Source organism: Macaca nemestrina, chromosome 17 (genome assembly GCF_043159975.1).
Source record: "Macaca nemestrina isolate mMacNem1 chromosome 17, mMacNem.hap1, whole genome shotgun sequence".
Classification (NCBI taxonomy): domain Eukaryota; kingdom Metazoa; phylum Chordata; class Mammalia; order Primates; family Cercopithecidae; genus Macaca; species Macaca nemestrina.
The window spans coordinates 44,079,234-44,106,285 of record NC_092141.1 but is presented as its reverse complement, the minus strand read 5'-3'; the positions used below and the strand labels follow the sequence as shown (position 1 = coordinate 44,106,285).

Genomic DNA, 27,052 nt, shown 5'->3' with positions numbered 1-27,052 from the left:
TTCTACAGATCATTTAATTACCCAGGTATTAAGCCTACTACCCAATAGTTATTTCTTCTGCTCCTCTCCCTCCTCCCGCCCTCCAACCTCAGGTAGGTCCCAGTATCTGTTGTTCCCCTCTTTGTGTCTATGTGTTCTCATCATCGAGCTCCCAGTTATAAGTGAGAACATACAGTATTTGGTTTTCTGTTCCTGTATTAGTTTGCTAAGGATAATGGCCTCTAGCTCCATTCATTTGGTTATTTTTGTTGTTTTTGTTTTTGCTTTTGTTTTTTGAACAGCTAGAAGTTCAACATCAGTTTCACTGAGTTGAAATTAAAGTGTTGGCATGGGCCAGGTATGGTGGCTCACACCTGTAATCACAGGACGTTGGGAGGCTGAGGCAGGCAGATCACATGAGGTCAGGAGTTCGAGACCATCCTGGGCAACATGGCGAAACCCTGCTTCTATTAAACTTACATAAATTAGCCAGGCGTGGTGGTGCGCACCTGTAATCCCAGCTACTCTGGAGGCTGAGGTGGGAGAATTGCTTGAACCCAGGAGGCAGAGGTTGCAGTAAGCCGAGATCACGCCACTGCACTCCAGCCTGAGCAACAGAGCAAGACTCTGTCAAAAAAAAAAAAAAAAAAAAGAAAAGAAAAGAAAAATAAAATAAAATAAAGTGTTGCCATGGACCTGCTGGAAGAGGGGATACTCTTCCAGCTTCTGGTAGCTGCTGGCGTTCCTTTACTTATAGCTGCATCACTCCAGTCTCTGCTTCTATGATCACATTGCCTCCTCCCCTTTTGTGTGTATCAAAGCTTGACCCAGTTTAGCCACCATCCTCAAATGAGATAACTAACTGCCTCCCATCTGTTGTTGTTTTTTTTCTTTTTTTGAGATGGAGTCTTGCTCTGTCTCGTAGGCTGGAGGCTGGAGTGCAGTGGCGCAATCCCAGCTCACTGCAACCTCCGCCTCCCAGGTTCAAGTGATTCTCCTACCTCAGCTTCCTGAGTAGCTGGGATTACAGGCGCTGGCCACCATGCCCGGATAATTTTTGTATTTTTAGTAGAGACGGGGTTTCACCATGTTGGCCAGGCTGGTCTTGAACTCCTGACCTCGTGATCCACCTGCCTTGGCCTCCCAAAATGCTGGGATTACAAGCATGAGCCACTGTGCCCAGCATCTGTTTTTTTCTTTTTTTGTTTTGTTTTGTTTGTTTGTTTGTTTGTTTTTGAGACAGAGTCTTGCTCTATTGCCCAGGCTGGAATGCAGTGGCACGATCTTGGCTCATTGCAACCTCTGCCTCCCGGATTCAAGCAATTCTCCTGTCCCAGCCTCCCCAGTAGCTGGAATTACAGGCGCCCACCACCATGCCCAGCTAATTTTTGTATTTCTAGTAGAGACGGGGTTTCACCGTGTCGGCCAGGCTGGTCTTGAACTCCTGACCTCAGGTGATCTTCCTGCCTCGGCCTCCCAAAATGCTGGGATTACAGGCATGAGCCACTGCCCCCAGCATCGTTGGGTTTTCTTTTTCTTTCTTTCTTTTTTCTTTCTTTGTTTCTTTTCTTTTCTTTTTTTGAGTTGAAGTCTTGCTCTGTTGCCCAGGCTGGAATACAGTGGCACGATGTCGGCTCACTGTAACCTCTGTCTCCCAGGTTCAAGCAGTTCTCCTGTCTCAGCCTCTCCAGTAGCTGGGATTACAGGCACACAACACCATGCCAGGCTAATTTTTGTATTTTTAGTAGAGACAGGGTTTCACCATATTGGTCAGGCTGGTCTTGAACTCCTGACCTCAGGTGATCCACCCATCTTGGCCCCACAAAGTGCTGGGATTATCGGTGTGAGCCACCACGCCCAGCCCATCTGTTGGTTTTTACCATTTGTTTTTTAATTATGAAAAACAATTTATACTCATTATGAACCATTAAAAATACAGATCAGTTAAAGATAATGAAGGGAAGAAAAATAAATGGAAAAATTACCTTTAATCCTCCTACCCAGGGATAGCCAGCTCCTAATCTATGAGGATTTTTCTAGGCTGGGTCTTGTGTTTAACAAAGATGAAAAGTAGGAAAAAGAATAAAATTAAATAGAATAGAACAAACCATTTAGAAGGTAATTTAATAGGTTAATATTGCCCACAATGAATATGTACAGGACAGCTTAATTGAAAATAAAAATAGAGCTTTGCACACAAAATTTTCCAGGGCTGAAGGTACTTGTATGATATGTGGAAATGAAGCTCAGTCTCTTAGAAGTGCTAAGTTTAACTTTTGCCTTTCACCCTTGCATTTTCTCATTACGACCTCATTCACTCTCTGAGGTCAGACCCTGGCCTGCTAATCTGCCCTGTCACAGGCTCTTCATGAGTCCTTATCAGCCTTCCTCAGTATGTCAGTGTTATGAAGAAGTGGGGAGTCTGCTCCTCCCAGGCTAATATCGAAGGGCAAAAGGGGCTGTGACAGAGGCAAACATTCAGACTACAGCCAGATGTGAAACTGAAGCAGCGAGAGGAAACACAAGAACATAGGTAAAAAAGAAAAAAAAAAAAAAAAAAGAAAAAAAATTCTTTTTTTCCCCATTTATCTAATTTGAGGTGCAGTCTACGTCTAAGGGCATGAGGGATTAGTAAAATGTATTTAAGGGAAAATTTGTGAAGGAAAATGAGTAAAAAAATTCTAGGAAGGCCGGGTATGGTGGCCCATCCCTGTAATCCCAGCACTTTGGGAGGCTCAGGTGGGTGGATCACCCGAGGTCAACAGTTCGAGACCAGCCTGGCCAACATGGTGAAACCCCATCTCTACTAAAAATACAAAAATTTATCGAGAGTGGTGGCTCTTGCCTGTAGTCCCAGCTACTCTGGAGGTTGAGGCAGGAGAATCGCTTGAACCTGAGGGGCGGAGAGATCGTGCCACTGTACTCCAGCATGGGCACAGAGCCAAACTCTGTCTCAAAAAAAGAAAAAAAAAATTATGGGAAATGTGGAAAGGATATTCATCTGAAGCTAGAACCTCAGTAAATGTTGTATTTATCATAATTGTTATCAGTATTCAAATAACATTGATGAGACTTAGGAGTCACGAGACCATAGGGTCTGCTAGTTCAAAATCAATTAGATTTGTTTTGTGGGTCCCATCAGTGGAAGTTATGGGGAGACAAACTGCAGCTTAAAGTAAGGAGACCATTTCTAACACAGATGTCAGAGAACAGGAGAGACTAGAGGGACTATTTGATAGGTAGTGAGTTGCTCATCGCTGGAGGTTTGCATAGCAACTTGTTGGGAGTTGGGAATATTATAGAGGAGATTTTAGAATCCGATAGATTGTTGGACCGGAGGCTCTTTAAAGTCCTTTCTAATACTTCTGTGATTCTATGATATAAATAGAATGTTATGGGAAATTTCCCTAAGGAGCCATAAAAGACTACATTTACATGTACCTATAGAAGAGGCTCACATTCTAAAAACAATTCCCCAGGTCGACTCTGGTTTTCCTGAAGGAAGTGAGAAGGCAACCAAGAACAAACTGATGTCAGAGGAGTGCACATGTCTTGCCGGATGCCTGCTTTCTTCCTCTTGGTGAGTACGTACAACACCCACAGGGCCCCTGCTTTGCAAAGATCATGCAGAAAGATGGATTCTCTTCTCCTAGGGGAATAATTTTGGTTGAATTAGCAAATATTTTGTTTTTTAATTAACTAAAGGTAAGGGGATCTTTTCTAAAATATTTGTTTCAGAGCTCAAATTTCAGTTTAGGTGGTTGTTTTCTGGTCTAGGAAGCAAAAGAAGAGTGACAATAGTTTAGTGACCATGCCCCAAAAACTCGTGTTCTTTTCCAAGTCTTAGGGGTTTCCGCAGCACAGGGCAGAACTATTAGAAGGAAAGGAAAATGCTGCTCTCACATCACACTATATATGAAGAAATGTACTTTTGAGATTTAGAACATGTGAAGAGTTAAAAAGGTTTCTGCATTTGGTATCAAATGACATTCTTTCAGGAGTAAAATAAAGCTTTTCAAAGTGCATGAAATACTACATAAAAATACTGAATTTTATTTATTTACTTTTATTTTCATTTTTTTAGACAGAGTCCCACTCTGCCACCCAGGCTGGAGTGCAGTTGTGCGATCATGGCTCACTGCAGCCTCAAACTCCTGGGCTCAAGAGATCCTCCCACCTCAGCCTCCTAGGTAGCTGGGACTGCAGGTGTGCACCACTATACCTGCCTAATGTTTAACATTTTAAAAATCTTTTGTAGAGATGGGGTCTTGCTATGTTGTCCATGCTGGTCTCAACTTCTGGCCGAAAGCAATCCTCTCACATCCACCTCCCAAAGTGCTGAGATTACAGATTGTGAGCTACCACACCCAGCCTATGTTTGTGTTTATAGCAAGATCTTCTACAGTACATATACTATAAAATGATACTTCCTTAGTTCTCTAGTGCCTTCCTTTCTTCCCCTTTTGAATTATAAATAAGAGCATCTTCTCACTTTGACTTCTATTTCTGCATATTCTTTAATACCTTCCTGGGCTCCTGTGCCAACCCATGCCCTTTACATCCAGGCTCAGTGTTGGTGTTTACTGATTTGAAATGCAAAACGGCTGAAAATGTTAGCAATTTAATTTTTCCATTATGACAAATATTAAGCATTCACTTTTATCTATGCCTACTTATTCTGGCAAGGCTAAGGATATTTGGCAAAATGATTAGAAAACAGCAGTACCAAAGATAATTTCCAGTTGGGTGTGGTGGCTCACATCTGTAATCCCAGCACTTTGGGAGGGAGGTCCAGGCAGGAGGATTGCAACACAGCAAGACTCCATCTCTCTCTCAAAAAAAAAAAAAAAAAAAAAGAAAGAAAGAAAGAAAGAAAGAAAGAAAAAGAAAAATTAGCCAGGCATGGCACGTGTCTGTAGTCTCGGCTACTAGGGAGACTAAAGTTGGAGAATCACTTGAGCTGGGAGGTTGAGGTTGCAGCCAACTATTATTGCGCCACTGCACTCCAGGCTGCACAAGAGAGCAAGATCCTGTCTCAAAAACAAACAAACAAACCCTAAAAACCCAAAACAAACAAACAAACAACAACCAATATACATATATAGAGAGATGATTTCCAACATTAAAATGTATCTCCAGTAATTGATAGTTTTGAAGAAAATAATGTAATCTTTGGAATTCTTGTTAATGTAGAAACATTTCTATCCTGATTATAGGAACTCCTTTCTTTTATTGTTTGGAGCACAGAGGGGCTGCTGAAATGGAGAGTCTCAAGACTGATACTGAAATGCCCTATCCTGAGGTAATAGTAGATGTGGGCAAAGTGATTTTTGGGGAAGAAAACAGGAAGAAGATGACCAACAGCTATTTGAAAAGATCTGAGAATTCTAGAATTATCCGGGCTATATGTGCACTGTTAAATTCTGGAGGTGGTGTGATCAAAGCAGAGATTGATGATAAAACCTATAGTTACCAATGCCATGGGCTGGGACAGGATTTGGAAACTTCTTTTCAAAAGCTCCTTCCTTCAGGTTCACAGAAATACCTTGACTACATGCAGCAGGGGCACAATCTCCTCATTTTTGTGAAGTCATGGAGCCCAGATGTTTTCAGCCTTCCACTAAGGATTTGCAGCTTGCGCTCCAATTTATATCAGAGAGATGTGACTTCTGCTATCAACTTGAGTGCTAGCAGTGCCCTGGAGCTTCTCAGAGAGAAATGTTTTAGAGCCCAAAGAGGAAGACCAAGGGTGAAGAAGTTGCATCCTCAGCAGGTTCTCGATAGATACATTCAGGAAGAGGAAGATATGAGGATATTGGCCTCAGAGTTTTTTAAAAAGGACAGACTCATGTATAAGGAGAAACTCAACTTTACTGAGTCAACACATGTCGAATTTAAGAGGTTCACCACCAAAAAGGTCATTCCTCGGATTAAAGAAATGCTGCCTCATTATGTTTCTGCATTTGCCAACACTCAAGGGGGATATGTCCTCATTGGGGTGGATGATAAGAGCAAAGAAGTGGTTGGATGTAAGTGGGAAAAAGTGAATCCTGATTTATTAAAAAAAGAAATCGAAAACTGCATTGAAAAATTGCCTACATTCCACTTCTGCTGTGAGAAGCCAAAAGTAAATTTCACTACAAAAATCCTGAATGTGTACCAAAAAGATGTCCTGGATGGTTATGTCTGTGTGATTCAAGTGGAGCCCTTCTGTTGCGTGGTGTTTGCAGAGGCCCCAGATTCCTGGATCATGAAAGACAATTCTGTCACACGGCTGACAGCTGAGCAGTGGGTGGTCATGATGCTGGATACTCAGTCAGGTAAAGGGAAGTGAAGTCATTGTCCCCATCAGCAGGGAGGAACCCCTTTCTCTGCCTTTTGTGGATATTTGATCGTATATTTTAGTTAAAAAAAATAGAAATTTATATTTGCTTATAAGTGTTCTCCCATTACAGTGTTCCTTATCTAACATTTTTAGTTCTAAAGACTCAGAATATAAACCATTTGAGGTCAAGAAACGTTTGGATTCTATGGCCTAAACAACTTTTTTTTTTTTTTTTTTTTTTTTTTTTTTTAAGACTGTCGGCCGGGCGCGGTGGCTCAAGCCTGTAATCCCAGCACTTTGGGAGGCCGAGACGGGCGGATCACGAGGTCAGGAGATCGAGACCATCCTGGCTAACACGGTGAAACCCCGTCTCTACTAAAAAAAAAAAATACAAAAAACTAGCCGGGCGAGGTGGCGGGCGCCTGTAGTCCCAGCTACTCGGGAGGCTGAGGCAGGAGAAGGGGCGTGAACCCGGGAGGCGGAGCTTGCAGTGAGCTGAGATCTGGCCACTGCACTCCAGCCTGGGCGACAGAGCGGGACTCCGTCTCAAAAAAAAAAAAAAAAAAAAGACTCTGTCACCCAGGCTGGAGGGCAGTGGTGTGACCTTGGCTCACTGCAACCTCCACCTCCCAGCTGCAAGTGATTCTCCTGCCTCAGCCTCCCAAGTAGCTGGGATTACAGGCACATGCCACCATGCTGGCTAATTTTTGTATTTTTAATAGAGATGGGGTTTCGCCATGTTGCCCAGGCTGGTCTTGAACTTCTAACCTCACGTGATCCACTCACCTCAACCTCCCAAAGTGCTGGGATTACAGGTATGAGCCACCACTCCTGGCCAGCCTAAGCAACTTTTAAAGGAAATTTACAGTATGCCATCAGCCATGAGTTAGGAAAGGTCTCCTTTTATTCTCTATAAACCTGTTGAAAAAATTGTGTAGGCTGATCATCCCAGTCAAAATTGGAATAACCTCATTTTAGAGATGATATTCTAGAGAAACACTGTTTAAGAATGACTCCGAGGCCAGACGCAGTCCTAGCACTTTGGGAGGCCGAGGTGGGCAGATTGCTTGAGCCCAGGAGTTTGAGACCAGCCTGGCCAACATAGTGAAGCCCCATCTCTCCCCCAAATATAAAAATTAGCCAAGCGTGGTGGTGTACCGCTGTAGTCCCAGCTACATGGGAGGGTGAGGTGGGGGGAATTGCTTGAGCCTGGGAGGTAGAGGTTGCAGTCAGCCGAGATCATCCACTGCACTCCAGCCTAAGCAACAGAGCAAGACCCTGTCTGAAAAAAAAAAAAAAAAAAAATGACTCCACTATTCCACTAATTCTTTCAAGCAAAACATTGTTGACAAATTTGAACTGTTTCAGTAACATTAGGAGCTAATAACCTTAAGCCACTGGGCTTAGGGCACCACCAAGTGGGGGAAAATGACGCAAAAGAAGATGCGAACTAAGCCTATAGTCCTTTATGGATTATCTGCTTGCCTTCACCGCCAGTGTATTCCAAATTTGATCAAGACTTGAGTGATTAGAGAATTTTACTGGGTCATTCTTTCTCTTGTTTTAAATTTGTTTGAGTTCACTTCTCTCCTCCTCTCCCCCAAAGATCCTGGCACTTTGGATTCCATCTAACCTTAGATGGGGACATAAATAACTGTAACAACTTTTTTTTTTTTTTTTTTTTTTTTGAGACAGGGTCTTGCTCTGTCACCTAGACTGGAGTGCAGTGGCACGATCTTAGTTCACTGCAGCCTCTGCCTCCCAGGTTCAAGCAATTCTCCCACCTCAGCCTCCCGAGTAGCTGGGATTACAGGCGCACCACCATGCCCAGCTAATTTTTGTATTTTTAGTAGGGACAGGGTTTCATCATGTTGGCCAGGCTGGTCTTTTACTCCTGACCTCAGGTGATCCACCCACCTCAGCCTCCCAAAGTGCTGGGATTACAGGTGTGAGCCACCACACCTGGCCAACACCATTTTTCAAATACTGTGCTTTAATCCTTGCTGATCCCCACTAGATGCTTTTTCTTCTTAGAGACAACCTGGAGTCAGAATATTGTAATTGAAATGAACCTGAGGGATTATTACTTCACTCCTGCGTGAGAGAGAGGTGAAATGACTTGCCCAAGCTGAGTCACACAGTGACTTAGAATATGTATGATATGTCCCCTGCAGAAATCCCCAGACTTCCTTTCCTGACATATGTGAGCGGTCTGAGGCACAGTAAGTATGACGGCTCAGGCACCCATGCACATCACAGGTCTCCAGTAATAAGAGCCAAAAAAAGAGGCTTTTTTTTTTTTTACTTTTTATTTTTTGTTTGAAACAATTTTCCATGTAATTGTCTAGCTCCTTCCAGCTTGGCCACAGACTACAACTCTTACTTGATTTCATCAGCTTCATCTGCACGAAAAAGTCCTGGATATCCCATAAAAGTCCATGAATTTAAGGAGGGTCTGCAACGACATTTGTTTCCAGGTATTCATTCCCTCTTGATTTCAACTTAGGGGACTATTTGTTTTCTAAAATTGAGTTGGGAGGTATTAGTAGCAATGAGTTCAAGTGTTTCTCCTTAGAGAAGGTCAAATGAAGGACTTAGCAGACATAATGATCCTGAAATTTTACACACACATATATATCTATATCTTATAGATATATATGATAGATAATATCTATATATCTATATATTTGACCCTTGTTTCCAGTCATCTGATTCCCACTGTTACTATTTCTGTGTGCTTTCCAACTTCTCATAACATATGGCTTTTGTTTTCCAAATTTGAGAGTGCAGGGAATTTCTCAGGTCTCAACCATCAAAAAACTGCCCCCTGGCTTTCCAATGGAGAAGGAACTATTGGGTTATCTGAACTTCTTCTGAAGCAGGGTTTCTCAACCTTAGCACTATTGTCATTTGAGTCAGATAACTCTTTGCTGGGGGAGGGAGAGTCCTGTGAATTGTAGAATACTTAGCAGCATTCTGGCTGGTACCTACTACATACCAGTAGCTCCCCTCCAATTGTGACAATAAAAAATTCTCAGGCCGGACACGGTGGCTCATGCCTGTAATCCCAGCACTTTGGGAGGCCGAGGCGGGTGACCTCACCTGAGGTCAGGAGTTCAAGACCAACCTAGCCAACATGGTGAAACCTGTCTCTATTAAAAATACAAAAATTAGCCAGGTGTGGTGGCGTGTGACTGTAATCTCAGCTACTCTGGAGGCTGAGGGAGAAGAATCGCTGGAACCAGGGATGCAGAGACTGCAGTGAGCCAAGATTACGCCACTGGACTCCAGTCTGGGTGACAGCGAGACTCCATCTAAAAAAATACATATATATATATATTCTCTAGACATTGCCAAATATCCTTGGGGATGGGGGAGAGTTGGGGAGTAAAACTGCTCCTGGTTAAGAATCACAATTCTAAAGGAAAGCTCTTATTTTCCCAAGTGCACCAGGTATCACTTTTTTTCTGCAATGTTGCAGGAATACTTACCATATGCTTTTGTAAGTTTTGGTAACATCTATTCCTTGAATTTTCAGTGACACAGCAAGAGGTACAATTTAAACCAGAATCCCTCTGTAAGAAGCTGTTCTCAGATCATAAAGAACTGGAGGGATTAATGAAGACCCTGATACATCCTTGTTCTCGGGGGATTGTGATATTTTCTAGAAGCTGGGCTGGTGATGTTGGCTTCAGGAAAGAACAGAATGTCCTGTGTGATGCTCTCCTAATAGCAGTTAACAGCCCCATGGTACTCTATACAATCTTAATAGACCCCGGTTGGCTTGGAGGACTTGAATATGCCCGAAACACAGCTCATCAGTTAAAGCAGAAACTGCAAGCTGTTGGTGGTTACACAGGGAACGTGTGCATCATTCCAAGGCTGATACACCTGACCAGCACACAGAGTAGAGCTGGTGATATCCCGCTGCGCTACCCCAGGTCCTACAGTCTTGCTGATGAGGAGGAAATGGAAGACTTGCTACAGGCTCTTGTGGTGGTCTGCCTGTGCTCCAGATCTCTTCTGAGTGACCAGCTGGGCTGTGAGTTTTTCAACTTGCTCATAATGGAGCAGAGCCAGTTGCTTTCTGAGAGTCTTCAGGAGACACGTGAATTATTCATCCACTGCTTTCCAGGAATCAGGAAGACAGCCCTAGCCATAAAGATCATGGAGAAAATTAAGGACTTGTTTCACTGCAAACCAAAAGAAATCCTCTATGTTTGTGAAAGTGACTCCCTAAAGGATTTTGTGACGTAAGAGTTTTACCAACTACACACACACACAAATGTATTTAGTCAGTCTTTTCAAGAGTGTCACAAAAGTAATTTGTGTTTTTAGTTTAAGTTTTTTAGTGCCTCAGCTGCATAAGTGCAAGAGCCCAAACTATATACACATTTCCAAATAATCACAGAATTGAGCTGTAAACAGGTAATTTAGAATGTTCAACCTTAAACATCTCATTATAAATAACCCACATGTGCATAACTTAAATTTATAGAACCAGAAACTTTCTTTTTTCACAATCCTTAGCCTTAAATTTAAGAGAAGTAGAAATGAACCCATTCTGCTTTAAGTATACTTTTTGTTTGATACGTAATGTCTTAAAGTCATAGGGTATTTCTGCTAATTAGACATTGTACCTAGCGAAACTTAAATTTAAATACAGCTTGATTTTGTTCATAAAATATTTTCATTTTTGACTTGTAAAATCAGTAATTTTAGAAAATATACAAATTCACTTCTGATTTAAATCTCTAACTTTTAATTTAGTAAAATGAATTGGTCATTATGGAATTCAGCAAATGAGGGTGAAATCATTATGATTTTTGGTTTGGTTTTGTTATTCAATACATCTTTTTGAGCACTGTTGATATGGTATCTACTGTGCTACATTTGGTGTTAGAGGAGAAAACATATTGAAGACCTTGCCATAAAAAAACCATGTGTGTATTGTATAATAATAAAGGCATGCTCATTTTAATTAATTAATTTATTTATTTATTTATTTATTTTTGAGACGGAGTCTTGCTCTGTCGCCCAGGCTGGAGTGCAGTGGCATGATCTCAGCTCGCTACAACCTCTGTCTCCTGGATTCAAGTGATTCTCCTGCCTCAGCCTCCTGAGTAGCTGGGATTACAAGTGTGCCTCACCATGCCTAGCTAATTTTTGTGTTTTTCATAGAGACGGGGTTTCACCATGTTGGCTAGGCTGGTCTTGAACTCCTGACCTCAAGTGTTCTGCCCACCTCCTTCTTGCAAAGTGCTGGGATTACAGGCGTGAGCCACTGTACCTGGTCTCATGCCCATTTTAACAGGCTAGAGGTTGGTTGGCAAATATTCCCCAGTGAAGGAGACCATTGGGCACACTGTTAAGAAGTCAGCAGGAGAAGTGAATCAAATGTGGGAGGGCCTTCTAGGAAAAGGGCATAACAAGTACAAAGACATAGAGACACTAGAGAACCAGAATGGTAGGTCCGACTAGAGTCGTGCAGAGTGTGGGTATATAGCAGGTGGTGATGTTGAAAAGGAGGCAGATGCCAGATTATGAGGGATCCTGTAGACTGTGCTGAGGACTACATTCTTTATTAAGATTTATAGCTAAGTTTAAAAATACTCCAGTAAAAAGGCTAACTCAACAAATATCTATTAAACCCTTAATGTAAGAGGGATACAAAGATGGCTAAGAATCAGTGCTTTTATTTGAGTCCACACAGTCCAAACCAGAAGAGAAGAACATAGTTATGATTCAAGGCATAGGGAGTAAAGGCCCTAGAAACTGCATATGTAAAATCATGGAATGTGTAGGGATGAGTGATGTTACTTGGATCCAAATTAAAGGAGGCAAAAACCAACCAAATTTGTTAAGAAAAAATACACATATGCTAAAGCATACTATAAAGGAAAATTGAGCTAAGTAAATGAGGTAGCTCCAAAGAGGCATAGCCCCGTAGATTTGGCACCCTACTTGATGTGTCATGGAACTCAGCATCCTCTTGATGTTTTTCTTACCCAAATCTAAAGAAGCTTTAGAGGAATTTGAACTAGTGCATGCTTTTTTTGCACATAAAAGTTATGATATGCATCTAGGTAACTGTTCTCCAGCTCTAAAGAGGATAGAAAGTAAAGAAATGGTAGTGGTAGTAAGAGGTGTAACTTAACTTTGAGATTTCCTTTAGATGTAATGAACTTGTCTTCAGGATTGCCAGACAGTAGGAACAGACTGCTAATAGAAATAATACAATCTGTGACCTGGGTTCATTTCAGAAATTTCACATGCAGATTTAACTGGATAACCCCAAAGAGCAAGGTGTAAAATTATGCATTCGGTCTGTCAGGTAACTTGTAATTAGAACTGTTTTGTGGTATTCACACTACTGAATCAATGACTCAGTCTGCAGAAGAGAATCAGCCTCTGATTCCATTCCAGAGAGTAATGAATGCTGATGTTCTCTTTGGTGATATGCCTCAAGCCTTGTTTTTTCCATCCTTACAGCCAACAAACCACCTGCCAAGCTGTGACCCGGAAAACTTTCATGCAAGGGGAGTTTCTAAAGATTAAACACATAGTGATGGATGAGACTGAGAATTTCTGCAGCAAATTTGGCAATTGGTACGTGAAGGCTAAGAACATCACCCATCCAAAGGCAAAGGGGGCTGGAAGTGAAAACCTTCACCATGGGGTTCTCTGGCTTTTTCTTGACCCTTTTCAAATCCATCATGCAGATGTCAGTGGCCTTCCCCCTCCATCTGCTCAGTTTCCTCGCAAAACAATCACTGGTGGGATCCACTGTGCTCTGGAAATAGCAAATGTTATGAAAGAAGAAATGAAGAGGATCAAAGAAAATCCTCCCTCCAACATATCTCCAGACACATTAGCATTGTTCAGGGAGACTGCCTATGAGGAAGCAATGTGTGCCCAGGGTCTGCCTGGAGTGTGTGAGACAAAGACTAATCTGACAACAGAACAAATAGCTAACTATGTGGCAGGAAAATGTCACAGCCTGTTCCAGTGTGGCTATCTGCCCAAAGATATAGCAATTCTGTGCAGGAGAGGGGAGGACAGAGGACGCTATAAGCTTGCACTGCTAAAAGCAATGGAATTAATTGAGACCCACAGAGCATCAGAGGTTGTATTTAGCCAGGCCACTGGTGTTTGCGGAAGCCACATTGTTTTAGACAGTATTCAGCAATTTTCAGGCCTGGAGAGGACTATCGTGTTTGGGCTTAGTCCAGAATGCGACCAGTCAGAGGAATTTCATAAGCTCTGCTTTGCTTCAAGAGCTATTAAACACCTCTACCTGCTTTATGAAAAGAGGGCAACCTTCTGAAAATTATTACAAATAATAGAGGAAGGCAGGAAGAGCAGAGTCCTTTCTCCTAGACAGGTGGCAGTGACTCCCTTTTAATATTACAAGTGAGGAAATCAAGGTACATCAGTATGGCCTGGAGCCACAGAAATGTCTCTTGGAGCTGAGCCTTCCACTCTATTTCAATGCCACTGGCCTTTTCACAGTCTCCTTCACCTCCTACCTATGCAATTACAATAGACTAAATTAGTCCCCTGTCTCCAGCTTTCCCATTCAATCCAGCTATCATCCATTAAACAGAGAAGTTCTCCTTAAATAGGGAACTGATTTTATGTAATACCTTGCTAACATATCTTCAGTGAGTCCCCACGGCCTTCAAACCTAACCAGTTTTCAAGACTTTCATTAATATGCCTTGACTTGCTCTCCCAACTACATCCCTTATTGTATCTCCATCTCCCAGTGTTTCTCATGCACCCCAGCCTATGTGGCATAGTTTTTGGGTGGTGGTATGGTGCCCTCCAGGCTGGATCTTTGACTGGATAGGTCTCAAAAGTAGCCAGTTGACTGGCACCTCATACTGGCTATGGGTCTCAAGCTTTCCAGGTCCAGAACTCGATTGCCTTTTTGTACCAAGTCTAGATCAGTTTCTTGGGGATGCTTTATGCTAATCAAGCTCACAAAGGACCAATGCATAAATGAAAATGCTACTCTGTTAATTTATACTGAGGACCATAGTCATAAGTGGGTCAAATGCTTTTGCTAATCAATGCCCTCAACAGTAATTTAGGAAGCTAAATTATATGAACACAGCCTTACAGTAAGGGAAGCTAGTAATTTGATTCAAATGTTAAAAGTCTTCAGGCCATATTAGACTATTGCAATATCTATTAGGTGGGTTCAAAAGTGCAAAAACTGCAGTTACTTTTGCACCAACTTAATATAAAATAAGATTGCAATCATTTCTAAAATAAAGATATTTTTATCACAAGCACTAGACAAATTAGTTTACAGGTTTACAAGCTAAAGCAAATTTATTTATTTATTTTATTTTATTTATTTATTTTTTTTTGAGACAGAGTCTCGCTCTGTCGCCCAGGCTGGAGTGCAGTGGCCGCATCTCAGCTCACTGCAAGCTCCGCCTCCCGGGTCTATGCCATTCTCCTGCTTCAGCCTCCCGAGTAGCTGGGACTACAGGCGCCCGCCACCTCACCCGGCTAGTTTTTTGTATTTTTTTAGTAGAGATGGGGTTTCACCATATTAGCCAGGCTGGTCTCAATCTCCTGACCTTGTGATCCGCCCGTCTCGGCCTCCCAAAGTGCTGGGATTACAGGCTTGAGCCACCGCGCCCGGCCGCTAAAGCAAATTTAGAATGCTAAGGATGACTAGTTTTTCATTATTCTCTGCCTTCAGATGAATTTTTTTTTCTCTGTCTTGGTTTCTAAAGTTTCCAGGTTCACCACCAACCCTCTCTGTACTGCCCCCAACATTTTTTGCCTACATTTATTCTCTACGTATATGAATACACACATGTAGGCTAGAAACGCCTTATACTCTGGCCTGGAAAGTAGTCTTCCTATAAGAGGCCTTTGCACATCTCTGATCTCTTCCATTATGACTTGGTGCTAATTTTTAAATCCAACTCTCAGAGTTTACCGGGACCCTGAATGGCAACTTTACCACCGACACCACCCACACACATCCCTGACTCTTGGTCTGTGCCTGTGCCGTTTTCTCAGTCTTTAAACCCTTTTCTGTCCGCTCCACCTTTGAAATCCTTACTTGTCAATCACATCCTTGTTCAAATGCCTACTACCTCAATTAAACTTTTACTATCTCCTTAAGTGAAACTTTCCAATGTATATGATACATATGAGAAATAAAATAAAAATTCCCTTTTTCTAGTCAGCTCCTCAAATGGCTGAGCCAATTCTGTGCTCTTCAAGTTACTCTTGCTTTTGCAAGGATTTTTACATTGCTTTGGAAGTATTCCTATTTCCAAACTTTTTAACTTCTAGAAAAGTTTAGGATAACTTGATTGACTCTAGGGAGGCTTGAATCCAGGAGAACACGTGGAAATTTTGGTTATGATTTTAGATAAAGCCCCTCAGCCTCCCAAGAGGTGGAAGAGCAGGCAGGGTTTTGAGAAGCTCTCTTAGCTGCCTTTCTGAATTGCTTAGGCCCGTTAGAAGAGCTAGTCTGCACCTAGGCACGGATTGAAAAGAAAAACCTCTCCCTTGCTTCCCACTGCTCTAATTACCTGCTGTTTCTTCCTTTTGACCTTTCCTTGGGGGCTTTAAGGTATTTTTGGGTAGGAGGAAATGAAGTTCAGCAATCGGTTTTGCAAAAGATGCCAGTGCATTGACATTCTGATGTAAGGAGATGTATGAATTCTATAAAAATAATTTAAAGAGTCAAAGTCAACAGGGTATGAAGGAGTATGAGTGGGACAGGGAATTGTTATATTTTAGTCATAAGCCTTAGTGCCATTTGACTTTTTAAAATATATGCATGCATCACATAATTTTTAATAACATAATTGATTTGTAAAGAATCGTTTCAAATATTGAATTTGAGAGTCTTTGTCAGTTCTTAGTCTAGTGAAACAACTCAATCAGGATGAAAGTAGAATAACTAACTCAGTGATTCTCAACCCTGGATGCTCATTACAATTTCCTAGGGAACGTAAAAAAAAAAATTCAGTGATCAGGCCAGACATCAGACTAATTGACCTTAGCAAGTCTGGATACAGGCTCGGGCATCGGTATTTATTAAATGTTGTCCAGGCAGGGTGCAGTGGCTTGTGCCTGTAATACCAGAACTTTGAGAGGCTGAGGTCGGGGGCAATCCCTTGAGGCCAGGAGACCAGCCTGGGCAACATAACAAGACCCCATCTCTACAAAAATGTTTTTTAAAAACTTAGCTGGGCATGGTAGTGCATGCTTTTAGTCCTAGCTACTCCAGAGGCCAAGGTGGGAGGATCACTTGAGCCCAGGAGTTTGAGGCTACAGTGAGCTATGATTACTCCACTACACTCCAGCCTGGGTTAGAGAGCAAGACTCTATCTCTTAAAAAAAAAGTCCAAATGATTCTAATATGTTACAAGGGTTGAGAACCATTGAACCCTTCTCCTAGTTTCTTATTTCTGTCCTCAAAAAATGTGTGCACATTTCTCTTCCTATTAAGACTGTGAGCTCCTTAAGAGTAAGAGGATGAGTAGAGCAACTAGTACGGTGCCTGACACACGGCAGGTGCTCAGTAAATATTTGCTGAACTGTACTTGTAGCTTTTAGAAAACTAGAATCTACAATGATTCTATTCAATAGTATGAATTTCTAATGTTAGCGATTTCAAAGAAGTCAGTGTGGAGAATAATCTTTAACACTGTAATAATGAAGAATAAGGGAACAATAAAGGCAACTCAATTGTTTTTAGGCAACAGGTCAAATTAAGGATCTATGATGATAGTTCGTTAGATTCAAATGTAAGATTAGGAACTGGTGGGGACTAAGAATAATTGACTAACTGGGTTGTACTTAGAATTCTCAATGTTTTCTACAAAGTCTTAATATGTATGGGTAAAGCAATTAACTAAATGAAATAACTAAGATAAAAGAGAAGCTTTAGAAGCTGTGAGAAGCTTCTAAAACTTACTCTTAAAAAGGGTAATATAATATTATTATGGAAATGGAGAAAAGCAAAATTAAAAGTTCTTAAATCAGGCTGGGTGCAGTGGCTCACGCTGGTAATCCTAGCACTTTGGGAGGCTGAGGCGGGTGGATCACCTGAGGTCAGGAGTTCGAGACCAGCCTGACCAACATAGAGAAACCCTGTCTTCACTAAAAGTACAAAATTAGCTGGGTGTGGTGGCGCATGCCTGTAATCCCAGCTACTCCGGAGGCTGAGGCAGGAGAATTGCTTGAACCTGGGAGGCGGAGGTTGCGGTGAGCTGAGGTCGCACCACTGCACTTCAGCCTGGGCAACAAAGGGTGAAACTCTGTCTCAAAAAAAAAAAAAAAAAAAAAGTTCTTAAATCATCTTGTTATCTAGGTGTAACTTTTTTTCATTTTTGCTTCTTTATTTCTATTCTTTGTTGATATGGAAAAATATTTTCACATAGTTATGATCAAGTTGTGCTGTCAACTTTATATCCTATATATGTGCTTTTTCCATTTAATTGTTGTGTGAGATATTGCTGTAGACTACATTATTGTTCCCAATATTTCATACCTGTCTATATCTATACCCTTTGTAGTTACTAATGTTAGAGGTAGAGATATTTTCCAGCCCTATAATATGGCCTTGGTCATGTGACTTGGAATGTTAGTAGTTGTGATGTGCACTGAGGCTGCACCTGGACTTCCAGCATTGGGTTTACTCTCTCGGGTTTCTGCTATTTCCATACAAAGAATGTACCCTGGGTGGTGCTCCAGCCACTGAGATATGTGAATCCAACTCCAACTCAACTCATGGCCTGGAGCCAAGTTCCACCAGTCCTAACTAGCTCCACCAAAATCCAGCTGATCTGAAAGTGCATGAATGAGAAATAAAAGCTTATTATTTAATGACTGAGATTTCAAGGTTGTTCGTTTTGTAGCTGTAGCCGACTAATGCAGGCATTTCCTTATGTTGCAGCAGTCTTCAATATAATCATTTTTAATGGGTGCACCATATCCTAGCCAGATCATATGAAATTTCAATGATCATTCCCTTGTTATTTGTGTCACTAGCAATTTTACACCAATTAAAATTAAGCCAGGCACATACTCAGGCATACAACCTTTTCTTTTTCTGGTATAGTTATAAATCCCTGGAGATGGGTTTACCGGATGAAAAGGTGACCTGGATGAAAGAATCACCTTATTCAGATTAGTTCTGATGGGAAGTGAATAGAAAACCCCAATCACTGCATCTGATAACATAGACATTTTGCTGCATTAACTAAGAGAACAAAATGCTGACATCAGGTTCCGATGACAAAAAAGGCAATGATATCTTGGAAACGGGTGACTCTAAAAGGGCTGCAAGGGAGCACAGAGAGTGAAACTAAGGCTCACCACCCTAACCCAGAGCTGCAGAGGAAGCACTTAACTTGGAGAACTATGGGTAGAAACATGAATTATATAAGTTCGACACTGTATTAAAAAAAAAAAATCTGTGGTCACTTAAAACTGACATAGGGTACAAAGAGAAAAGAAAAGATGCCTCTGACTATGAACAGAACCTTTTAATATATTTTTAATTAAATTTTTTTTTGAGACAGGGTCTGATTCTTTTTGCTCACATTGGGGTGCAGTAGCGCAATCACAGCTCTCTGCAGCCTCGACTTCCCAGGATCAGGCGATCCTCCCACCTCAGCTTCTGAGTAGCTGGGACTACAGGTGTGCGCCACCACGCCTGGATAATTTTGGCACTTTTTGTAGAGACAGGATTTTGCCATCTTGCCCAGGCTGGTCTCAAACTCCTGAGCTCAAGCAACCACTTGCCTCAGCCTCCCAAAGTGCTGGGATTACAGGCGTGAGCCACTGTGCCCAGCCTAAAGAGGACTTTTTAAAAGGAGAAACTCTGACATGGAGAAACTCATTTGAGAAAAGAGGAGAAACTGCAGAGGTCAACTCGATCTTCTATGAAGCTGACTTGCCTCCGTTTCCCCAAGGTTTTGGGCAAGCTGAACATAAAATTATTTTCAAGAAGCTTCAATCTGAAATAAATACAAAGTTTATAATAAATGCATGCTACTATTTATTGAAATCTTACTATAATCAGCTACAATTTGCTAAATGCTTTGCATACATTCTCACAACAACTCTATGAAATATCTACACATTATCTCTACTTCGTAAATGATACAGCTGAAGCACAGAGAATTTCACTTTCTCAAAGTCACATATCAAGTAAGTGGCCAAGCTTGTTAAATGTGACATTTAAATAGAATCCTTATTCTCATAATCCAAACTCTGAGAAGTTATAAATACTCTGAAAATATTCTCCAGTGTATGCTGGAATATTCAGAGTGAACAAGAATACTTATGTTTTCCATCAGGGTCCTCTGTCAAGCTCTTGTCTCTGGAAAGTTTTAGCCTTTATTGTAAGCACACAGCTGACTAGCCTATTCTGTTTCCTACACTTAATATCTGCAGTCATCACAAAGCCTCTTGATCATTCTGGAAAAATCGGAATTTCTTGATCTGCAAAGCTCAGGATCAGACTCTGGTCATCTTCCTGATCCATCCAAGGTCAGACCCTACTGACATGAACTGCCAGATCCCCTCTAAGGCTGCTGCATCTTACCTTCTCCCCTTGCAACCTTGCAGGCATTTCCTGGTGATGTAGAATTATGATGTCCCCACCTTCCTTCCCTTAAAATCCCAGACAAATATAGGTACAACGTCAGAGCAGATATTGCTGATTATCAAAGGAAATGGGCATTTAGAAAGTTCCAGGGACAGTGTTTTCTCTCTGAATCTACCTCATTCGCAAAGGGAAGTAGGGCCCTTAGCTGCCCCATTCAATATCTTCAGTTAACAGAAGGCAAACATGATTTTGAAAGAAACAGGATCAGTTTTCACTTTTGTTCCTTCTTTCATTCTCAATTTAAAATAGGTGTGAATGAGAAATTAAGACATAGCCACTATGTATTTTCTCTTGTTATTGTTTACTACTTCAGAGTTCTCTTGGACCAATTGCAGATAAAGTCCCTCATCCCTGCTTTAATCAGGGAAGGCTGTCTTTGCCCAGTTGTACAGCTTGAAAGAGGCATGTGGTAGAGGGGGAGACAATGAAGGAAGCAGGTGCTTCCTTCCTAGCCAGCCAAATATGACAAACCCCACCAGCCAAAGGCTAATACATCAAAATACCTTTACAGTCCCATTGATGTCTCCTCCGACACATCCAGTTACAACAAACATATATTAAGTGCTTAGTATGTGCTAGACATGGTGCAAATTGTTTTAAAAATATATCTTTTAAACCCCCAGCCAGTCTTTGAATTATGTATAGCAGTAAGGTAGGATAAGGCAGTGTAAGTGTTAAGAGCTTGAGTCCAGGGGTCAGATCAACTCTGGCATGGAATTCCAATTCTATTCTTAATTGGCTGGATGACCTTGAGCAAGTTACTTTACCTCTTTAAGATTCAGTTTTCTCATCTATAAAACAGAGATAAAATTCATACCTATGTCTTAAGGTAAATATGAAGATTGAAAGCTAATAGTACATTTAGGTTGACCATGGTGGCTGACCCCTGTAATCCCAGCATTTTGCGAAGCCGAGGCAGGTGGATCACTTCAGCCCAAGAGTTTGAGACCAGCCTGGGTAACATGGTGAAACCCCATCTCCACAAAACAAACAAACGAACAAGCCCCCAAAATTTGTCAGGCATGGTGATGCGTGCCAGTAGTCTCAGCTACTTTGGGGGCTGAGGTGGGAGGACCACTTGATCAACCAGGAGATTGAGGCTACAGAAAGCCGCTACACTGTAGCCTGGGGGACAGAGCATGATACTGCCTGAAAAAGTAAAAATAATAAATAAATATGACATTGGCTGGGCACGGTGGCTCATGCCTGAAATTCTAGCACTTTGAGAGGCTGAGGCGAGAAGATCACTTGAGGTCAAGAGTTCAAGACCAGCCTGGCCACCATGATGAAACTCTGTGTCTACTAAAAATACAAAACAATTAGCTGGGTGTGGTGGCACGCACCTGTAATCCCAGCTACTTGGGAGGCTGAGGCAGAAGAATCACTTGAGCCCAGGAGGCAGAGGTTGCAGTGAGCCAAGATCATGCTACTGCATTCCAGCCTGGACGACAGAGTGAGACTCCGTCTCAAAAAATAAACAAACAAACAAATAAATAAGACATTTAAATAAAGCATAGTATGTGGAAAGCTCTCAATAAATTTTAGATCTTAATAGTTCCAATTTACAGCTGAGAAGACTCTGACTTAAAAGATAAATACTTAGGGCCAGTTTCGATGGCTCACACCTGTGATCCCAGCACCTTAGGAGGCCAAAGCTGGAGGATTACTTGAGGCCAGGAGTTTGAGACCAGCCTGGGCAATATAGAGAGACCCTATCTCTATAAAAATCTTTTTTAAATTAGCAGGGTGTGGTGGCACGCTCCTGTAGTCCAGCTACTTGGGAGACTGAGGTGGAAGGATTGTCTAAGCCCGAGAGTTCAAGGTTACAGTGAGCCATGATCATACTACTGCACTCCAACCTGGAGAACACCACAAGACTCTAGCTCTAAAAATAAATAAATAAGTAAATAAATAAACAAATAAATCATAAATACCTTACCCAAGATCACAGCACTAGCAAGTTCTGAGTCTGAGATCTGAACCCGTGTCTGTCCGACTCCAAAGTCCATGTTAGCTTCTATGTTCTTCTGTTTGTACTTCAAAGTTAAAGGCATAAGTCTCCTTCTGTGTTGACAGTAATTCATTTGATTTTATGTTGAGACTTGGATCAAATACACTTAGAATACTGATGGCATTCTTAGCCTCTAAATTTTTCTACAAAATCAATATGATTACGTAAATGACTTACATAATAGGAAAATGTTCAGAGGATAGCATTTTGTATACTAAGAAACATAAAAGATATATCTGTCATTACAAGTTCTATATAATTACATTATAGAAAGATTAGAAAATAGAGAACCACAAAAGAAAATTCAATCCCTATTATTACCGCCGAATCATGCAACTGCTTTCACTTTTGCTTGTTCATTTCCTGGGCTAGTCTACTGGCAGATATATTTTAGCAGAGTTGTAATCATAGCATACATTCCATTTTATATCCTGTTTGGGTTGATTGTTCCAGTGACCCCTTTCTTCTCTGCAGTCTCCCATATAGTATGTGAGGCATTTCCCACATTGCAGCCTAGGGAGAGGTGGTTCTCAGTGCCTTTGAGTAAGGAGCCAAGATTATCAGTGCAGTAGTGCTCCTTACCTTCCAACTGGTTTCATGAGCAGCCGGAACTCATGCCTATAGGGAAGAAGATGATGGGCAAGTAAAGGAGGAGAAAGCTCTTCACCTAACTCCATAAAATATGGGGTAGAGTGGGGTGGGGTGGGGTGGGGGCAGACATTTTAGGGAACTGCGCAACAGAGCAACACAATTAGGACAGAAGCAACCTTCTTTCCTTGCTTCCCCATGGGTCACTGTGGGAAGATGGTAAGTGAGTGTGCCCTCCTTGTGCAGTTGCCAGGCACAGAAATCAGGAGGTCTGTAAAGCAAACCTCTGTTTGGCTAAAGGTACCGAAGGGTGGCAGAATCGGTTGTCCCCAAATATGCCATTTTGGCACAAGGATTATTTTGAGCTAAAGGCACTTGAAAGTAGCAGATGCATATGAAGACACAAAGGCATAAAAATAATATAACGGACTTTGAGGACTCGGGGGAAGGGTGGGAGAAGGGTGAGGGATAAAAGGCTACACATTGGGTGCAGTGTACACTGCTCGGGTGATGGGTGCACCAAAATCTCAGCAATTACGACTGAAGAATTATCCATGTAACCAACACCACCTGTTCCCCCAAAACTGTTGAAATAATAATAATAATAAAAAGAAAATAGGCCGGGCGCGGTGGCTCAAGCCTGTAATCCCAGCACTTTGGGAGGCCGAGACGGGCGGATCACGAGGTCAGGAGATCGAGACCATCCTGGCTAACACGGTGAAACCCCGTCTCTACTAAAAAATACAAAAAACTAGCCGGGCGAGGTAGCGGGCGCCTGTAGTCCCAGCTACTCGGGAGGCTGAGGCAGGAGAATGGTGTGAACCCGGGAGGCGGAGCTTGCAGTGAGCTGAGATCCGGCCACTGCACTCCAGCCTGGGCGACAGCAGGAGACTCCGTCTCAAAAAAAAAAAAAAAAAAAAAAAAAAAAAGAAAATAGAAGATGCAAAAAGGGAATCTTAATCTTTTTTTCTTCCTGAAAACAGGAGATAAAAGTCCCATGTGAAAGATGCCGTCCCTGTACCAGGAGAAGAAAAAGCATTCTTTGACAGGGGTCATAATCCTCTATAAACAGACCTTGCTAAAATAACCCTTATCCTCCTTTGCCTCCACACATAATTTAATGTAATTACTTTTCTACAATTGCACTCTTTGCTCATCCTACTACACAAGCATTTAGGTTTCGGCACTTCTTCAATTTTCCGTAGGGGCTCCTATATGTAAAAATCTGTATGTTTTTCTCTTGTTAATCTGTCATAGGCCAATTTAATCCTCAGGCCTAGCCAAAATCCCTAAGAGAACAGAAGTAAAGTTTTGCCTCCCCTATAGTTTCTGGTAGTGAAAATGGGACCCTAGAAGGCTGGGATGCGCCAGTCACTTCAGAGCCTGTGGGTGGGATCCCGGAAGAGCTGACAGAACCTGCAAAAGGTAAAAATTCTTACCAAAGTCAGCTGCCCCACATATCTACCTGCAGTGCCCTGTAGAGAGGAGAACGTTAAACATTTTCCTTGTCTTTTCCTTTCCAAATTCAGATCGGCAGGAGAAAAACATTTGTAAGAATGAGTTCTTTGAATTGTAACTTTTATAAATTTGGTCTGGGTATGATCCACAGCCTCCCAGGAATAATAAAAAGTCCTTGTGTGCATTGTCGATGTCGTTTGTGCTGTTTGTCACAAGGAAGAAAATCATAAGATGAGATTCTTCTTTTTATGTCCCGAGAGCCTGGTTTTAAAATATTCTCTCTGGTCTTCGCCGCCAGGGGGCGCAAGTGTTGCTGGTTTGCATCAGGGGGCCAGCCTGGAACCCAAGTTCTAAGATAAGCAGCATTTTCGTCCAACTGTGCCAGCTCTCAGAGAAGTTTGTCTTAATAAAAGGTCCCAGTCCATAAGAGGCGTTTGTCATCTGAACCTTCATTGTCTTTTTTATTTTTGAGACACGGTTTCACTCTGTCGCCCACGCTGGAGTGCAGTGGCGTGATCTCAGTCACTATAACCTCCACCTCAACAGGCTCAAGTGATTCTCCTGCCTCAGTCTCCCGAGTATCTGGAATTTCAGACGTGCGCCACCACGCCCGGCTAATTTTTGTATTTTTTGTAGAGACGGGGTTTCACCGTATTAGCCAGGCTGGTCTCGAACTCCTGACCTCAAGTGATCCGCCCACTGCAGCCTCCCAAAATACTGGGATTACAGGCGTGAGCCACCGCGCCCGGCAAAAGGGCTGCATGGCTTGCATCCTCCTTGGGGATGCCTCTTGCATCCGTGGTTAAGTGATAAAAGCCTTATTGATTTTAAGCTATAAAAACTTACTGGTTTTGAGTCATAACTAAGATAGGTACAGCTTTGAAGATTTGAACTTTTATATCTAAAAGGATTTTGTTTTTAAAGAAAGCTGTCATCCTAAACAAATATCTATGGAAAGATGAGATCGAAAGAAAATATTAATAGGCAAAAATGAGAACTTTTACCAAAAGTATTAAATTTTGTGTTTATGTATACCTAATTCATGGCTAAGATTTTAAATGAAAATTTTAAGATCTGCTTGTGTCAGTCTCTTTATGCTTATGTATGTGTGTTGTGTATATGTGATATTTCTCTATCTCCTGATGATATTGCACCGCTACTTGATAGTCTAATTCAGAATGTCTGGGGAAGGACCTTAGCATCTGAATTTTTAAAAAGCATGCCAAAGGATTTGGACAAGCAGCCAAGATTGGGAACTAATTATCTGATTAATGAATGACATCTCTAATTCAATTACCTCTAGTGCACAGCACCTTTTCTTATAGCTAAAAATGATTGCTAAATCCACACTGTAATAATTTTTTCAATGTATAAAGATAGACACCCAAAAGAAATGGAACAAGAAACCAACAAGAGCTCAAGGGAATTGTGACTCCTGTGGGCTGTTGAGGGAGACAGCAGGTCAAAAATTAGCAGGAACTTGATTAGAACGATAGCAACAGTATTGGCAGCTAAATTAATAACAGTGAATCCAGCAGGAATTTCATCTCGGCTGCAGTTACAACTATTAGGATTATGTAGGCTACTATAAAAATTAAAAGAGAAAGTCAGTGAGATGCACCGTTTAATTTCCTTTCTGGCTCTTTCACTGTTTCTTTTCATTTTGTTTTTTCCCTTTTCCTTGCCAACAGAAAAATATTTCTTGAGTAACTCAGGCCTACTGTACGAGGTAACAATTCTCTCCTCCCTTTCCATCTTCTTCCTCTCCAGTTCCACTCCTGAGAGAGTAATCCTTAATAACAGTTTGGTGTGTATCCAAAAAACACTTTTTTGTAGCATTGTTCTCCAGAGTGTTTGAAGGATTTCTTCTGATAAAGTTTCTTTAGTCTTTAGCCAGAACTAGTCTTTCACCCACTTACTCTACTGATAAGCAGGAAATAGCACTTTTTTTCCCCCTTGAAGCTAGAAAGGCAGGCCTAAAGTGAGTAGGAGCATTCTGAGAAATAGAAACTTAAAAAAGGCGGCAACCTTCCAGTTTCAGTCTCAGAAATACCAAAGCAGTCTTTTTCCTGGGCTTGTTTTTCTGCAGAGAGCTCAGATTTGAGAGCCATTTCTAGCCTTTGAGGGTTACCACTGTCCTCAGCCAAACTGCAGGGACTCCTAAGTATATCAGAACTCGTGGAACTTTCTCATCTTTTCAGCATCTCAACCCTGTGGAATCTTTTAATTCGCAAGGTAAGTACAGATTGTCCGGAGAGATCTAAGCCATGCCTATTCAATGGAATGCAGAGTCTCTCAAAGAGACCTCATAACTCTCAGATGAAAATCCCCTCTGTGGCTGTAGACCCTTCGAGACATACCCACTTTAAGCAAGAGAGGACGAAGTAGACACTTCACGTCTACACTTTTAATAAATAAATGAAATAGACAATGAGAGGAGCTGGCCCTTAGACTGGACTCACCTTGTAGCTGAGGCCTGGGATGTAGGACTCCAGCCCAGAGAGTCCCGCATCCTGGCTGGGCTGAGAAAGAGAGATGTAGAGGGTTCTCATAGTTCTGGGGAGCAAACCTTCAGATGAGACAAGGGAGGAGCCTTGGGAGGAAGGGATGCTTGTGAAGATTCTTTTTTTTTTTGAGACAGGGTCTTGCTCTTTCACCCAGGCTGGCGTGCAGTGGCGCAATCACAACTCACTGCAGCCTCGACCTTCCAAGGCTCAAAGCATCTTCCCGCTTCAGCCTTTGAAAGTGCTGGGACTACAGGCACTGAGCACGAGGGTACCTGGCTAATTTTTTTTGTTTCTGTAGAGAGGAAGTCTTGCTAGATTGACCAGGCTGGTTTCAAACTCCTGACCTCAAGCAGTCGTCCTGCCGTGGCCTCCCAATGTGCTGGGATTACAGGCGTGATCCACTGTACCCGGCCGTGCCTGTGAAGATTCTTTAGCAGTTAGCTGATTGCTTCATCGCTATGAAAAAGGTTTTCTTATTTTGATTTTTCTTTTTTTTGAGACAGGATCTCACTCTGTCACCCAGGC

The 27,052-nt window shown here is 41.9% G+C and overlaps 2 protein-coding genes and 1 long non-coding RNA gene across 5 annotated transcripts in view; 2 read left to right on the top strand and 1 right to left on the bottom strand.

Moving 5' to 3' along the window:
* The first annotated feature begins 2,422 nt into the window (after window positions 1-2,422).
* On the top strand, window positions 2,423-14,640 carry LOC105485136 (schlafen family member 14). 3 transcript variants are annotated; one of them, XM_071082743.1, is made up of 6 exons: window positions 2,423-2,512; window positions 3,459-3,559; window positions 5,196-6,299; window positions 8,701-8,781; window positions 9,843-10,557; window positions 12,797-14,640. In XM_071082743.1, the coding sequence occupies exons 3-6, from the start codon at window positions 5,240-5,242 to the stop codon at window positions 13,629-13,631; spliced, it is 2,691 nt and encodes an 896-aa protein (XP_070938844.1). In that variant the 5' UTR covers window positions 2,423-2,512; window positions 3,459-3,559; window positions 5,196-5,239; the 3' UTR covers window positions 13,632-14,640. The 3 variants fall into 3 exon arrangements, with proteins under 3 accessions (XP_070938844.1, XP_011745642.2, XP_011745643.2); XM_011747340.3 differs by having other exon boundaries at window positions 8,653-8,781; XM_011747341.2 differs by lacking the exons at window positions 2,423-2,512; window positions 3,459-3,559 and having other exon boundaries at window positions 5,199-5,281; window positions 5,511-6,299; window positions 8,653-8,781.
* On the bottom strand, window positions 8,678-26,921 carry LOC105485135 (uncharacterized). The gene is made up of 4 exons (XR_989364.3): window positions 26,483-26,921; window positions 21,903-22,592; window positions 9,796-10,456; window positions 8,678-8,759 (listed from the first exon to the last, which is right to left on the bottom strand). It is a non-coding gene; the product is annotated as an uncharacterized lncRNA (long non-coding RNA).
* The window catches only part of LOC105485134 (schlafen family member 12 like), a 64,082-nt gene continuing 63,043 nt past the window's right edge, over window positions 26,014-27,052 (top strand). Inside the window, exon 1 of the mRNA XM_011747338.3 lies at window positions 26,014-26,255. The gene's annotated coding sequence lies outside the window, so the exon portion shown is untranslated. The remainder of the gene's footprint in view (window positions 26,256-27,052) is intronic.

Bases quoted from the DNA above. Each gene is read 5' to 3' on its own strand.
- LOC105485136 (XM_011747340.3), top strand. From the start codon at position 5,240: ATGGAGAGTCTCAAGACTGATACTGAAATGCCCTATCCTGAGGTAATA. The intron at 8,782-9,842 runs GTATTCATTCCC...TTGAATTTTCAG, and splicing joins GCAACGACATTTGTTTCCAG to TGACACAGCAAGAGGTACAA. The intron at 10,558-12,796 runs GTAAGAGTTTTA...CCATCCTTACAG, and splicing joins TCCCTAAAGGATTTTGTGAC to CCAACAAACCACCTGCCAAG.